At 36.1% G+C, this 16,482-nt stretch overlaps 1 protein-coding gene across 3 annotated transcripts in view; it reads left to right on the top strand.

Moving 5' to 3' along the window:
• Rnf141 (ring finger protein 141) overlaps positions 1-16,089 on the top strand; it is a 40,813-nt gene extending 24,724 nt beyond the window's left edge. For 2 of the 3 annotated variants that reach the window (XM_074041308.1, XM_074041295.1), the window contains exons 5-6: positions 100-207; positions 12,254-15,755. In XM_074041308.1, coding sequence (XP_073897409.1) covers positions 100-207; positions 12,254-12,404 — 259 coding nt within the window. In that variant the 3' untranslated portion in view covers positions 12,405-15,755. Of the gene's footprint in view, positions 1-99; positions 208-12,253; positions 15,756-15,839 lie in introns of those variants that run through there. The other variant, XM_074041301.1, reaches the window with a different exon arrangement.
• The last annotated feature ends 393 nt before the right edge of the window (positions 16,090-16,482 follow it).

Below are 16,482 nucleotides of genomic sequence, written 5' to 3'. Positions count from 1 at the left end.
GTCGCGGATGTTTAGTAATGGTTTTTAAGGCAATGAAAACAAAGTATAAACCATATAGACAGAGAATATCATTGTTCCAGCTCAGCTTTCACATTGCAGGGTGAAGCGGCTGACCGATGAGGAGGAGTGTTGTATCTGTATGGATGGACGAGCTGACCTCATCTTGCCTTGTGCTCACAACTTCTGTCAGAAGTGTATTGATAAATGGTAAGTTATCTGCTGCCTTCAAGATTAGGCAAAGATCAAATGGGATAATGTATCTGAAGAAACTTTGAAAAGTACACAAATACAGTATTAAATGTGAGAGTTTTTTTATTCTTTAGTATTTGAATTTTGTAACATGCCTCCTGCTTGTTAAAAAATTTTTATTTTTATATCTAAGTTAATTAAATGTGGGGATATAACTTGATTTTGACACTTCTGCTATAAAATTTATGCTTGACTTAATCAAATGTTTTCCTTTTTCTTTTTTCTCTTCATTTCTACATTATTTTCTATATGTGTTTAGGAGGAATAAATCCTTAATATTAGATCTGGAGGGAACTGAAAATCAGTTATTCAACTTTCATATATTTTACAAAATAAAATTCGAGCATTTAAGAGAATTTATAATGAGACAATAAACTACATGTATCTGAAATAAAATTTGATATGTTTTGACTTATTAGACACCCATAAAAACCATCATCACGGGTGGCACAATGGCTCAAGTGTTAGAACGCCTGCCTAGCAAGCGTGAGGCCCTGAGTTCAAACTCCAGTACTACCAAAACCAAAAACCATTATCACAGTCAAGACAATCAGCAACCCTCCCAAAAAAATCTTGTTAACTGTTATAAAGCATAAAGCCTCCTTTCTATCCTTTCCCTCCAGTTCTCAGACAATCACTGATTGCTTCCATTTACTAAGAATAATTTGCAGTTTTTCTAGAATTTTTTTATAACTGGAATTATACAGGATATATTCTTTTGTATCTAGCTTCTTTCATTCAGTAAAATTAACTTAACATTTATCCATGTTATCAACATGGATAAATTACAAATAAAAGCTCCTACATACATATGTGGACACGTATTTTTATGGGCATATATTTTGGCTTTTTTCTAATTTGCATTTCCCTACTGGCAGAAGATGTTGAACAACTTTTCACATGCTAATTCACCATCTGTATGTCTTCTTCGGTGAAGTGTTCATATAAATCTTTGCTTGTTTTCTTTCTTTCTCTCTCTCTCTCTCTCTCTCTCTATATATATATATATATACACATATATAGATATATACACATATATATGTATTCTAGATGCACATGCTTTATCAAACAGAATATGATTTACACAATATTTTCTCTCATTCTGTGACTTGTCTTTTCATTCTCCTAAGAATGTCTTTGAAAGAGTAGAAGCTTTTCATTTTAATGAGGTCCAATTTATCAATGTGATTTATTGATAATGACTTTAATGTCATAACTGAGAAATCTTTTCCTTAACCCAAGGACAACAAAAGATCCTATCTTTTCTTCTAAAAGTATTATTGTTTTTTTGGTTTTATATTTAAGTCTGTGCTCCATTTTGAGTTAATTTATTAAAGCTAACTTTTCTTCACTAAATTTCCTCTGAACCTTTGTTGGAAATCAGTTGTTCAAATATGGAGTCTATTTCTGGACTCTTTTGTTCCATGAATCTATTTGTCTCTTTCACTCCATGCAGTGCTACTTTGATTAGTGTAGCTTTATAAATGTCAAAGTTAGGAGGTGTTAGTTAACCAACCTTGTTCTTTTTCAAAGTCATTTTGACTTTTCCAGGTCTTTTCATTAAAATAGGAGTTTTAGAATCTGTTTATCAAGTTCCACATAAAGCCTGCAAAGATTTTTAACTGAGATTGTTAAATTTCAGCTGACTAACTCTATTATCAACTAAACAGATTAATTTGGGGAGAGTTGACTTCTTAACAAGACCACCTTCTTAACCTTCTTCTTAACACCCATACATTCAGTATATTTCTCCCTGTTTTTCTTTTTAGGTCTTTAGTTTCTCTGAGCAATTTTTGTCGGTTTCAGTGTTGCATATCTTTTACAAATTTATCCCTAGGTATCTTATTTCATGGCATTTTAAATGGGCTTTATTTCGATTTGTAATTGTTTATTGCTAGTATATAAAACAAAATTTTTGTATCCATCTTGTATCCTATAGTGTTATTAAATTCATTTCTTAGTTCTGGTAGCATTTTATAGATTACATAGGATTTTCTTGAGTGAGTATCATTTTTAAATAATACTTTTTTCTAATGCAAAATTGTAGACAGAGAGTAATTTTTCCTTCCAGTACTTTAATGATGTTGCTCCACCCTTGTCCTGCTTGCTTTATTTTCCTTTGAGAAATCTGACATCCTTATCTTTTTTCCGCTAGCGGTAATCTGTTTCCTTTCTCTTCTGGCTGCTTTAGGGTTTTATCTTTTCACTGGTTTTAAGCAATTTGAGTATGATATACCTTGGAGTTGTATTTGTTATGTTTTGTTTTTCCATGTTTCTTGTGTTTGAAGTTTATCCTCTTGCAGTTTTATAGTATCGTAAATGTTGGAAAATTTTTATCCATTTTCTCAAATCATTTCCTGTCTTCTCTCCCTTCTCCTGGGATCTCTGTTACCATTTGTATTTTTGACACTTGCTATGTCTTTTCAAATTCACTAATCTCTTTTTCTACAGTGTCTGACTTGCCATTAATCCCATCTAGTATAATTTTGTTTAGCTTAGATATTTTAGATTTCATTTCCAGAAGTTTGACTTGAGTTTTTTTAGTAACATCTATGTCTTAATGTAATTGATCTTTTTTGGTTTTGGTTTTTGCTGTATTGACAATACCAGTGTATGAACTCAGGGCCTCACACTTACTAGGCAGGTGCTCTACCAGTTGAGACACACACCCAGTCCCTCCTCTAGTATTTTGAATATGTAGAATATAGTTATAACTTTTAATTTTCTTATCTGCTAGTTCTAATATCTCTCAGTTCTGGGTTGTTTTGATTGATTTTTCTCTTCCTTGTATATTATTTTTCTGTTATTTCCATATATGCCTTATAGTTTTTGATTGAATGCAAGATATTGTAAATTTTACCTTTTTTGGTACTGGATATTTTTGTATTACTATAAATATTCTTGAGCTTTTTTCTTTTTTTTTTATTTATTTTTATAATTCGTATGTGCCTACAACGCTTGGGTCATTTCTCCCCGCTGCCCCCACCCCCTCCATTACCACCCACTCCGCCAACTCCCTCTCCTCCCCACCCCCTCAATACCCAGAAGAAACTATTTTGCCCTTATCTCTAATTTTGTTGAAGAGAGAGTATAAGCAATAATAGGAAGGAACAAGGGTTTTTGCTAGTTGAGATAAAGATAGCTGTGCAGGGAGTTGACTCACATTAATTTCCTGTGCTTGTGTGTTACCTTGTAGGTTAATTCATCTTGATCTAATCTTTTCTCTAGTTCCTGGTCCCCTTCTCCTATTGGCCTCAGTTGCCTTTAAGGTATCTGCTTTAGTTTCTCTGCATTGAGGGCAACAAATGCTAACTAATTTGTTAGGTGTCTTACCTATCCTCATATCTCCCTTGTGTACTCTCGCTTTTATCTTGTGATCAAAGTTCAATCCCCTTGTTGTGTTTGCCCTTGATCTAATGTCCACATATGAGGGAGAACATACGATTTTTGGTCTTTTGGGCCAGGCTAACCTCACTCAGGATGATGTTCTCCAATTCCATCCATTTACCAGCGAATGATAACATTTCGTTCTTTTTCATGGCTGCATAAAATTCCATTGTGTATAGCTACCACATTTTCTTGATCCATTCGTCAGTAGTAGAACATCTTGGCTGTTTCCATAACTTGGCTGTTGTGAATAGTGATGCAATAAACATGGGTGTGCAGGTGCCTCTGGAGTAACCTGTGTCACAGTCTTTTGGGTATATCCCCAAGAGTGGTATTGCTGGATCAAATGGTAGATCAATGTTTAGCTTTTTAAGTAGCCTCCAAATTTTTTTCCAGAGTGGTTGTACTAGTTTACATTCCCACCAACAGTGTAAGAGGGTTCCTTTTTCCCCAAATCCTCACCAACACCTGTTGTTGGTGGTGTTGCTAATGATGGCTATTTTAACTGGTGAGGTGGAATCTTAGCCTGGTTTTAATTTGCATTTCCTTTATTGCTAGAGATGGTGAGCATTTTTTCATGTATTTTTTTGGCCATTTGAATTTCTTCTTTTGAGAAAGTTCTGTTTAGTTCACTTGCCCATTTCTTTATTGGTTCATTAGTTTTGGGAGAATTTAGTTTTTTAAGTTCCCTATATATTCTGGTTATCAGTCCTTTGTCTGATGTGTAGCTGGCAAATATTTTCTCCCACTCTGTGGGTGTTCTGTTCAGTTTAGAGACCATTTCTTTTGTTGAGCAGAAGCTTTTTAGTTTTATGAAGTCCCATTTATGTATGCTATCCCTTAGTTGCTGTGCTGCTGGGGTTCCATTGAGAAAGTTCTTACCTATACCTACTAACTCCAGAGTATTTCCTACTCTTTCCTGTATCAACTTTAGAGTTTGTGGTCTGATACTAAGATCCTTGATCCATTTTGAGTTACTGTTGGTATAGGGTGATATACATGGATCTAGTTTCAGTTTTTTGCAGACTGCTAAACAGTTTTCCCAGCAGTTTTTGTTGACGAGGCTCCTTTTTCTCCATCGTATATTTTTAGCGCCTTTGTCAAAGGCAAGTTGGTTATGGCTTTGTGGCTTCATATCTGGGTCCTCTATTCTGTTCCACTGGTCTTCATGTCTGTTTTTGTGCCAGTACCAGGCTGTTTTTATTGTTACTGCTTGTAATATAGTTTGAAGTCGGGTATCGTGATACCTCCAGCATTGTTCTTTTGACTGAGTATTGCCTTGGCTATTCGTGGCCTCTTGTGTTTCCATATAAATTTAACAGTAGATTTTTCAATCTCTTTAATGAATGTCATTGGAATTTTGATAGGAATTGCATTAAACATGTAATTACTTTTGGGAGTATCGACATTTTTACTATGTTGATTCTACCAATCCATGAGCATGGGAGATCTCTCCACTTTCTATAGTCTTCCTCAATCTCTTTCTTCAGAAGTGTATAGTTTTCCTTGTAGAGGTCGTTCACATCTTTTGTTAGGTTTACATCTAGGTATTTGATTTTTTTGGGGGCCTATTGTAAATGGAATTTCTTTCATATATTCTTTTTCAGTTCGTTCATTATTAGTGTATAGAAATGCTGATGATTTTTCTATGTTGATTTTATATCCTACTACCTTGCTATAGCTAGGAGCTTTTGAGTAGAGTTTTTTGGGCCATTAAGGTATTGGATCATGTCATCTGCAAATAGGAATATTTTGACAGTTTCTTTACCTATTTGTATTCCTTTTATTCCTTCTTCTTGCCTAATTGCCCTGGCTAGGAATTCCAGTACTATGTTGAATAGGAGTGGAGATAGTGGGCATCCTTGTCTGGTTCCTGATTTTAGAGGGAATGGTTTCAGTTTTTCTCCGTTAAGTATAATGCTGGCTGTAGGTTTGTCATATATAGCTTTTATAATGTTGAGGAACTTTCCTTCTATTCCTAGTTTTCTTAGAGCTTTTATCATGAAATGGTGTTGGATCTTATCAAAGGCTTTTTCTGCATCTATTGAGATGATCAAGTGATTTTTGTCTTTGCTTCTGTTTAATGTGGTTTATTACATTTATTGATTTTCCTATGTTGAACCACCCCTGCATTCCTGGGATGAAGCCTACTTGGTTGTGGTGAATAAGCTTTTTGATGTGTTGTTGAATTCGGTTTGCCATTATTTTGTTGAGGATTTTTGCATCAGTGTTCATTAAGGAGATTGCCTACAGTTCTCCTTTTTGGAGGTGTCTTTGCCTGGCTTCATAAAATGTGTTTGGCAGTTTTCCTTCCCTTTCTATTTCGTGGAACAGTTTAAGGAGGGTTGGTATCAGTTCTTCTTTAAAGATCTGATAGAATTCAGCAGAGAATCCATCAGGTCCTGGACTTTTCTTTTTGGGGAGACTCTTGATTGCTGCTTCAATTTCATTTTGTGTTATAGATCTCTTCAGGTGATTAATTTTCTCTTGGTTCAGTTTTGGATGATCATATGTAGCTAGAAATCTGTCCATTTCTTTAAGATTTTCAAATTTATTTGAATATAGGTTCTCAAAGTAGTCTTTGATGATTTCGTGGACTTCCATGGTGTTTATTATCTCCCCTTTTGCATTCCTGATTCTACTGATTTGGGTTTTTTCTCTCCTCATTTTAGTCAGGTTTGCCAGGGGTCTGTCGATCTTGTTTATTTTTTCAAAGAACCAACTTTTTGTTTCATTAATGCTTTGTATGGTTTTTTTGGTTTCTATTTCGTTGATTTCAGCTCTTATTTTTATTATTTCTCTCCTATTTGTTTTGGGATTTGCTTTTTCTTGTTTTTCTAGGAGTTTGAGATGTATCATTAGGTCATTGATTTGGGATCTTTCAGTTTTTATAATATATGCGCTCATGGTTATAAACTTTCCTCTCAGGACTGCCTTAGCTGTGCCCCATAGGTTCTGGTAGGTTGTGTTTTCATTTTCATTGACTCCCAGGAACTTTTTAATTTCTTCTTTTATTTCATCAGTGACCCATTGTTCATTAAGTAATGAGGTATTCAGTTTCCAGCTGTTTGCATGTTTTTTGTCTTTACTTTTGTTGTTGAGTTCTACTTTTACTGCATTGTGGTCAGATAGTATGCACGGTATTATTTCTATTTTCTTATATTTGCTGAGGCTTGCTTTGTGCCCTAGGATATGATCTATTTTGGAGAAGGTTCCATGGGCTGCTGAGAAGAATGTATATTGTGTAGAGGTTGGATGAAATGTTCTGTAGATATCAAGTAGGTCCATTTGATCTATTGTATATTTTAGATCTTGAATTTCTTTATTGATTTTTTGTTTGGATGACCTAGCTATTGATGATAATGGGGTGTTAAAGTCTCCCAGAACCACTGTGTTGGGGTTAATATATGCTTTTAGGTTTTTCAGGCTATGTTTGATGAAATTGGGTGCGTTGACATTGGGTGCATATAGGTTGATAATTATTATTATCCTTTTGGTCTATTTCCCCTTTTATTAGTATGGAATGTCCTTCTTTATCTCGTTTGATCAATGTAGGTTTGAAGTCTACTTTGTCAGAGAAAAGTATTGCTACTCCTGCCTGTTTTCGGGGGCTATTGGCTTGGTAAATCTTCTTCCAGTCTTTCATCCTAAACCTATGCTTGTTTCTGTCAGTGAGGTGGGTCTCCTGTAAGCAACAAATTGTTGGATCTTCCTTTTTAATCCATTTCATCAAGCGGTGCCTTTTGATGGGTGAATTAAGTCCGTTAACATTAAGCGTTAGTACTGATAGGTATGTGATGATTCCTGTCATTTAGTTGTCTTAGTTGTTTGAAGGTTTCATTGTGTGTACCTAAGTTGAGGTTACTCTCTACTGTCTTGCTTTTTCTTTTCCTGTGGTTTGGTGCTGCCTGTCTTTTCATGGTTAAGTTGGGTTTCACTTTCTGTGTGCAGAATCCCTTGAAGAATCTTTTGTAATGGTGGCTTTGTGGTCACATATTGTTTTAGTTTCTGCTCATCATGGAAGACTTTTATTGCTCTATCTATTTTGAATGATAGTTTTGCTGGGTAGAGTATCCTGGGGTTGAGGTTATTTTCATTCAGTGCCCAGAATATTTCTCCCCAAGCTCTTCTTGCTTTTAATGTTTCTGTTGAGAAGTCTGCTGTGATTTTGATGAGTTTACCTTTGTATGTTATTTGTTTTTTCTCTCTTACGGCCTTCAATATTCTTTCCCCTAGTTTCTGAACTTGTTGTTTTAATGATGATATGTCGTGGGGTAGTTCCGTTTTGATCTGGTCTGTTTGGTGTTGGAGGCCTCTTGTATCTTTATAGGAATAGCTTTCTCAAAATTTGGGAATTTTTCTGTTATTATTTTGTTGAATATATTATGCATTCCCTTTGCTTGCACCTCTTCTCCTTCTTCGATGCCCATGATTCTCGGGTTTGGTCTTTTGATGGAGTCGGTGAGTTCTTGCATTTTCTTTTCACAGGTCTTGAGTTGTTTAGCTAACAGTTCTTCAGTTTTTCCTTTAATTACCATTTCATCTTTGAGTTCTGAGATTCTATCTTCTGTTTGTTCTATTCTGCTGGATTGGCCTTCCGTTTTGTTTTGCAATTCTGTTTCATTCTTTTTTCTGAGGTTTTCCATATCCTGGGTTGTTTCCTCTTTAATGTTGTCTACTTTTGTCCTGAGTTCATTTATCTCTTTATTAATCGTATTCTCTGTTTCACTTTGGTGTTTATACAGTGCTTCTATGGCTTCCTTTGTTTCTTCTTTTGCTTTTTAAATTCTCTATTTTTGTTGTCTTGGAATTTCTTGAGTGTCTCCTATACATTTTGGTTGACCACATCCAGTATCATCTCTATAAAATTCTCATTGAGTACCTGTAGTATTTCTTCTTTTAGATTGTTCTTATGGGCTTCATTGGGTTCTTTGGCATAGTTTATCTTCATTTTGTTGGAGCCTGGGTCTGAGTATGTTTTCTTCATTTCCCTCTGGTTCCTGTGCTAATTTTTTGATGTGGGGAAACTGGTTTCCCTGTTTTTTCTGTGTTCCCATCATTACCCTTGGTGCTTTGTCCCTGTACTGTGTGCAATTTAGTATTTTCTGGCTTGTAATAATAGCACTAGTGATATTTAGAATGGAAGGGTGAGAGGAGATAGAAAGCAAAGAAGTTAAAGGAAAAGGGAAAAACAAATAAGCAAGTAGAAAAAAACAAAACAAAGAAATAAAAATAGTTTCAAAGATATAAACAGGGAGAGACAGTGTACTAATCAACCATAAGCTGAAAAGGCATTAGAGAGACAGAGGATTGAAAATACAAAATAAAAAAAATAAATAAAGAAAAGAAAAAAAAAATATATATATATATATATAAAATCTCCCAAGTTCAAATGCAATAAAGTTTCAGTCTTAATAATATTGGTGTTCTTCCCTCAGCCTCCAGTCTTGGAGATGGTGCCTCAGATGTTGTTCTGTAGTTGTCTCATCCAAGGGGAAAAATAAAATAAAACAAAACCACACAAAACAAAAGAAACCCCACAAAGTGTCCAAGTTCAAATGCAATATAGTTTCAGTAAGTTTTTCAGCATGCAGGCATAGTTCGGTTGTTGTCTCATCAAAGGTAGGGAGAGAGAAAAGGAAAAAAAAAAGAGTCTGGAGACAGTTCTGTGAATGGCTAGCTGCGGCTGTGGCTTGCCTGCCCGCTGCTGTCAGCCTGCTGTTGCTGGAGACGTTATTTATGCAGATCTCTGGGGTGAGCTTAACACTCACCTGGCCCTGCAGGCTTTGTTTACTCAGAGTTCTCCTGTGCATGAGCTGCTGCTACAAGCTTTCCCCTTTCCAAGCACACTGGGGGAGGTGACACTGCACCTGCTTTCTCAGGCCTGTGTGTTTGTTTACAGCTCACGTGGGAAATGGGTCTTCTCCCCTCTCCTCTGGAGTTTTCCTCCCACCGCCGCTTTTACAAGCTTTCCGGCTCCTGATTGCTGGGCGTGTGCTGCTGCTCCTGCCGGCTGGCCTGTTTGTTTACAGCTCATATGGGAAGTGGGACTTCCCCCCTCTCCTGTGGAGTTTTCCTCTCTCCACCAGTTTTACAAGCTTTCCTGCTCCTGGTTACTGGGTGTGTGCCGCTGCTCCTGCCTTCTCTGGCGTGGCTTGTTTATTTACAGTTCTGTGAGGGATTCCCCTCCCCCGTTCGTTGCTCAGGGTGCCCCACCCTCTTTGCTACTTGTCTTTATTCTTATTGCTTATTACTCAGTTTCTCTTTTTTTCCCTGGGTGGGGGTTGGTCTATCCAGGGGGCTATGCTGATCTGGCCAAGGGTTGTCTGTAGGAGTACTGTGTACCGCTTAGCTCACCTTGTGGTCCGTGTCTTCCCAAGCCATTTGGGCACCAGTGTCTGGTGGCAGCCTGGGGGCCCTCCTGGTTTCTCCGTTTAACGTGAAGTGGAGATGCTCTGCACAGGCTGGAGGTGTGGAGGGGTCAAAGTTTTGCCTCTTCTCAGTGGTTTTGCCTGTAAGATGTATCTCCAGCGTCTCTCCAAGATTTTACTTTTGGAGGCATGCTTTCTGCTTCCTCCCTCTAGCAGCCATCTTGGAATCCCCTGTTGAGCTTTTTTCTGAAATATAAAAGGTTACTTGGAAACAATTTGATTCTTTGGGGTCTTACTTTTACAGTTTTTAAGCAGGATCAGAGAACTATTTAGTTTTGTGCTAATTATGCACTACTAATAGGTAGCCTTCAAGATACCCTACTCAGTGCTGTAAGAGTTACGAGATTTCCAGTCTGGCTGGTGAGAACAGGCAGTATCTCATGTTCTTCGTGAGCTTTGTGTATATTCCTTCAAATCCTCAGCCTCACAGAATTGCCTCATATGCACACACAGATCAGTAAGTACTCTCCTGAATATGGTGAAGGGAACTTCTGTATCTCCAGAGTTCTCCTTCTTTACAGTAATCTCCTTTTAAGTATTCTGCCTTGTGAACTCTAGCACCCTTGGCCTGGTGAGAGCCTCAGCTGTCTCTTCCACTCTGGGTGTCTGCCAAGCTCCCCCTAAATTCCCTTTCTTAATCTGGGGCATAGAAACTCTCACACAGCAGTAAGCTTAGTGCTAAGGCAATTATGGGGCTCTATTCTTGGCTTCCTGCCTCTCAGGAATCACTGTCCATGCCTGATGGTCAATGCTTTATATGAAACATTACATTATACCATTATTTTATGTATTTTGTCCTGTGTTTTAGTTGTTTTAAGTGGCAAGATAAATCTGGTCTTTGTTGGCTGAAAGCAGAAGTTGACTATTTTTAAATTGTGCTATTTTGTACACAGAACAACACACATAATTATCTTGTAAAATGTCTCTGGAGAAACAGAAACCAATCTGAATAACACATGCCAGCTGCAGCTTTCACAGTTTTTGGAACAAATTTCTAAATTTTTGCACAAAAGTCAAAGTGCACTTGATATAGTTTGATTACTTTGGTTATTGATTTCACTGAGAGATGAAAAGAAAAACTTTTTTTCCACTTCCATAATATATTTCTGGCTCAAATACAGTTTTTAAAAATGTCTTCAAGAAGTGACCCAAACATTACATGCATATGTGAATAAAAGAAAATTTTTTAATTAAAAAAATAAATAAATAAAAATGTCTTCAAAGTAATATTTGACAAGAAAAAACTCCCTTTGGAAAGCATAATCTTTTATGTATTCTTTCCCTATCAAAAAAATTATCCATCATTTAAGTTTAATCTCGTTTTAAACACTGAATGCTCCATTTTTGTAAGTTTAAGAAGTTTTCTGTTGCTTATGAACCAAAGACCTTTCACCAAACCTTTAAGAATAGTTATGTTGTTGAGAGTCATGTAGATGTTACTTAGAAAGACACCTGATAAAACCCCTTCCTGCTTCCTTATTCCCCTGCCACTACCAAGAAGTTATTCCTTAGCAACAGCTCCATTTAAATACAAATAAACATTTATATTTCACACTTTGATCAAATCTTCATTGGCAAAAGGGAGTTTTCTCTTAGGACTCACAAGGAATTTTATTATAAAGGAAACTTTACCTATTTGGGAACAGGGATAAGAATTAAGTGCATTGCTTGTGGTAGTAAAAGGTAGGGGAAAAAACTATTCTTCTATGGGAGACTAGCTAAATAAATTATGGCATATCCATACAGTATGTTATAAAAGAATAAAAGGCTTATGGCACATGCCTGTAAATCCCAGCACTCAGAAAGCTGTGGCAGGAAGATTGAGGGTTTGAGGCCAGCCTGGGTTGCATAGTGATGTCTCAGAAAAAAAATAAACTCTTAGCATGTGCCAATACATACTGGTCTAAAAGATATATGGACAGTATAAAGATCAGCAAGATATACACCATTCACATACATACAAGCTTCATCATGTTTACTCTACCTCTAGAGAAATATATGTGTAAGAAACTGGTTGTCCCTGAGGAAAAGAATTAATGATTGGGATGCGGGAGAGAGCTTTATTTTTCACCATATACTTTTATGCTGCTTACATTTTTTTTAAAACCATGTACATACTTTTCAAACAAACCCTTGTTTTTAAAAAAGAGGGAAAAAAACTGTTTTTATTTTGACTTCCCTAACAGGAGTGATCGACACAGGAATTGCCCCATTTGTCGCCTACAGATGACGGGAGCAAATGAATCTTGGGTAGTGTCGGATGCACCCACTGAAGATGATATGGCTAACTATATTCTTAACATGGCTGATGAGGCTGGCCAGCCTCACAGGCCATGACTATCAAGGAAGAGTTTCTTTTGCTGTTGTGGGCTATAAATAATATTGTGGTCATGGAGGAAGAATGGAGGAACATTATGGCACAGATACAGAAAAATCAATTTTCCCACCCTCTTATTTTTGGTACTCTTGACAGTATGCTCCATTTTTCAAAAATAAACTTCCCATGTCTTCCATATATGGTAAACTAAAATTTGCTACTGTTTTAGATATTTTCATATTATTTATCTGTTCTAATGTTTATTAGAACTAATTGCTCTTGAGTCTTGCTAGTAGATAATAGCAATATTTCCAGAGGCTTTTGACACAGTACTGTTTTTCAGGGCAGGAGTATTACAGCATCTTTTTAAGTAGGCTTAAAATAAATTCTGAGCCAGGGCTGGTAGCTCACACCTGTAATCCTAGCCACTTGGGAAGCTAAAATTGGGAGAATTGTGGTTCTAGGCCAGCCTATGTAAAATGTTTGCAAGACCTCATCTCAACTATTAACTGGTCATGGTAATATGCACCTGTCACCCCAAGCTATGTGGGAGGCTGAGATCAGGAGGATCACAATTCCAGTCCAGCCAGGCAAAAAAAGTTTGTGAGATCCCATCTCAGCAGAAAAAGGTTGGTGTGTGGTGCATGCCTGTCATCCCAGCAATGGTGAGAAGCATAAAATAGGAGGGTCACAGTCCAGGTGGCCTGAGCAAAAAGCAAGACCCTATTACCAAAATACCAAGAGCAAAATGGACTGGAAGCATGGCTAAAGTGGTAAAGCACCTGCCTGGCAAGCACAAAATGCCCTGAGTTCAAACCTCACTACCACCAAAAAATAAAAAAATAGATTTTGAATGTTGAAAAGTTGTAGCCATCAGAGAGAAAAATTTAACTGACTAAAAACATAGGCTACATCAAGGTGCATGTTACTACTTAAAACTAGTCTTTCTGCTGGAATCTAAGGAGTATGTATTATGCCCCCTTGTGGTTAATTATTGCTCCTTTAGTAATTTTTACTTGAAATAATGCACACTTCTTTCATAACTTTATATAACTTCAGTGCCGTGTTTTGGAACTACATATTTTTTACTTAAGTCTTTTTTTCCATGCTGTATAATTTGCATAAGGACCATAAAGTTGGAACTTTGCCTGGTGATGGGATTTCTGCTGCAGAATCTCCTCAGTGTTCTAAAACTGCTCTCCCAAAGCTGAATGACTGTTTAAATTAGTTTTTGATAATACTTGCACATCTTGGGAGTTTCCAGAAGGAAATTTTCTTCCATCACAAATACTGAATTTTATATTTCCAGATGATAAGTCATCCAGTATTGGGTTTTGGTGATTTATTTTAACATCAGGGCATCTTTCTAAGGTTTCAAGTTCCTTGTATTTCTTCGGTTAAGAGAGAAGGAAATAAAGTAAGGCTTTCTCACCATATGCATGTGGAGCACCCTAAAAACTCGCAGATAATCTGGTATCCTCTGTTCCACTGCACTTCTTTCAACTATCTCAAAAAGAGTATAGCAGTAATGAAGTTATGACCTCCCACAGCACTTCAGACATTTTTTAGATTTTGCTTATGAAGTAAAAATTTTAACATTAACATTCTAGCATATAATAAAACTACAGGGTATGAAATCTCCTTTAAAAATATTTTAATACTCCTTAAATTTTCTGACCTATTATTGGTAACTTGCAAATATTACTATTTTCCTAAGTACCAGGGTACATGATTTAAGATGCCACTTATTGATGACAAAATTGAGCGATATTAATATTATAACACATGCAAAAAAAATCCATTTCAAGGAAAAATATATGACTAAGGTGACTTGATTTTCCCCACAAAATACTGAAGTCTAATCTATTGACATTTGTGATAGGGACAATTAAATACCACGTAGCTAAATACTCACTGTTGGGCATCTATGCAAGCAGTCTTGGGCTCTATCATAATCAACCTGGCAATGCACTTGATGGTTTTGTGACCTTAAGACAGTCTTTCACTCTTGTATGTTAAGTTTGCATCTCAGCAGTGGAACCTTTTTTCCAAGTAAATTTCTGGAACCCTTATACACATGAATACATGCATACACCCCACCCCATATATGTCATATTTTATTAATATAAATTTCCTTATATAAACTTTTTATTCTATAATGAAAAAATACTAAGCCAACCAATGAAAATGTATAATAATGCACTGGTTGTGTGCAGTATATTAGAATTTGGTGAATAACAAATTCGTGTAATGGGACGTCTTTTTTTTTTTTTTTCATTTTTTTTGTCCTATAAAAGTTAATTCAAGTCAAATTTGCATATCCCTAATCACCATTGATTCTTAGTATTCCATGGAACATACTTTGAAAACCTTGTGATAAGTGATCCTCTGAGATGTTTTCCAACTCTAAAAATTTCAATTGTCCTTTTGGATTAGACTGCTGAGTTTAATTCAGATTGCCTAACTTTAGAATGTCTCTGAAAATAAACAAAATGGGGTTATGGGTTTTGCGATCTTTCCAGGCATAGCCAATTTTTTTATCCCCCAGAATCCTTTACCTTTTGAAGGGATTATTAAACAGTAAGTTCTGTGGCTTGATACTGCCCACACCCTTTTATCTAACAATATAAGCTCCAGGATACTAACTGATCTACTGTGAATCATGCAGTGTTTTTGTTATCCTTACCAACTGAACACAGCTCTTCGCTCATTTCATTAAACTGGGTGTAATTCTTTAAATGTGAATGTTAGGTAGGTTCTACTATAATATCTAAGCATAAAAGTTGTAAATTTATTTAATATGCTTTTCTATTCTGTACAGCTTTGTCTTTTTTAAATATGAAGTACTTAAATGCACTTACTACAATAGGAAATGTGTGCCTTCTAGGATTTGTGAAATGTTCTCATGTGCCCTAAGGAATTTGTTTTGTAAGTTATACAGTTTTCCATGTCCTCACTTAGTAACAAATGTTTTACTCACAATGCTGTAGAACTTTAGCTTGAGAAAATAAGTTTCAGTATGTAACTGAATTTAGAGGTTGAGAATAGTAGTATTTCTTTTGTTCTTAGGAGAAACTGATATATTGTTCAATAGATAATCTTTAGCAAGTAAATTTTAGCTAATTGAACAGATTCTTTTTCTTACCTAATTTTACATTCTTATATACTAAATATTTTTATTCTGTAGAGGATTATTTTATATTGTCCTCCAGGGACTTGTGATGTTTGTGTGCTGTGTTTTGAGATTATTTCAAGGTGGACTTAATTTTCAATATAATGTGTATGTATTGATAATAGACTGCTTGGAAATACTTTTTGTCAGTGATTTTTAACATTGGGAAGCTGGGGTCATTAAAAGGCAGTCTGAAGAATTTGCATCTTTATTTAACTGCTTTGTTTTGGAGTTTACGGGTTTCATTTTTCCTTAACTGAAACTTACTTTGTCTTTTCAACAGTAAGAAAGCTTGCTCCTTGGAAGGGCTGGGGGCATGGCTTAAGAAAGAGTGCTTCCCTGGTTCAATCTCCAGTACCACCAAAAAAAGGAGGAGAAAAAAGAAAAAAAAAAAAAACTACTTGGAGATTTGGGAAGTCAGCTGATGGACCCACAGAATGACTCTATAATATACACTGTCTACAATAGACTTTCATTTGCTTTCACCACGTCTTCTTACACTACTTGGCAGTAAAAATAATAGATAAAAATGCTCCACCCTGTGGTAGTTTGTTTACCTTATAAAGCCATTTCTAAGACATAAGACTAATCAGAGCAGCATCTTAGAATCTTAGTGCTACAAGGAAGGGGTGAGGATAGGTAAGACACCTAAAAAATTAGCTAGCATTTGTTGCCCTTAATGCAGAGAAACTAAAGCAGATACTTTAAAAGCAACTGAGGCCAATAGGAAAAGGGGACCAGGTACTAGAGAAAAGGTTAGATCAAAAAGAATTAACCTAGAAGGTAACACACACACACACACAGGAAATCAATGTGAGTCAATGCCCTGTATAGCTATCCTTATCTCAACCAGGAACACTTGTTCCTTCCTATTATTGCTTATACTCTCTCTTCAACAAAATTAGAGATAAGGGCAAGATAATTTA

The sequence above is a fragment of the Castor canadensis genome, chromosome 1 (genome assembly GCF_047511655.1).
Source record: "Castor canadensis chromosome 1, mCasCan1.hap1v2, whole genome shotgun sequence".
NCBI classification, from domain to species: Eukaryota; Metazoa; Chordata; class Mammalia; order Rodentia; family Castoridae; genus Castor; species Castor canadensis.
The sequence above is the reverse complement of the archived record's forward strand: the minus strand, read 5'-3'. Positions and strand labels throughout refer to the sequence as shown.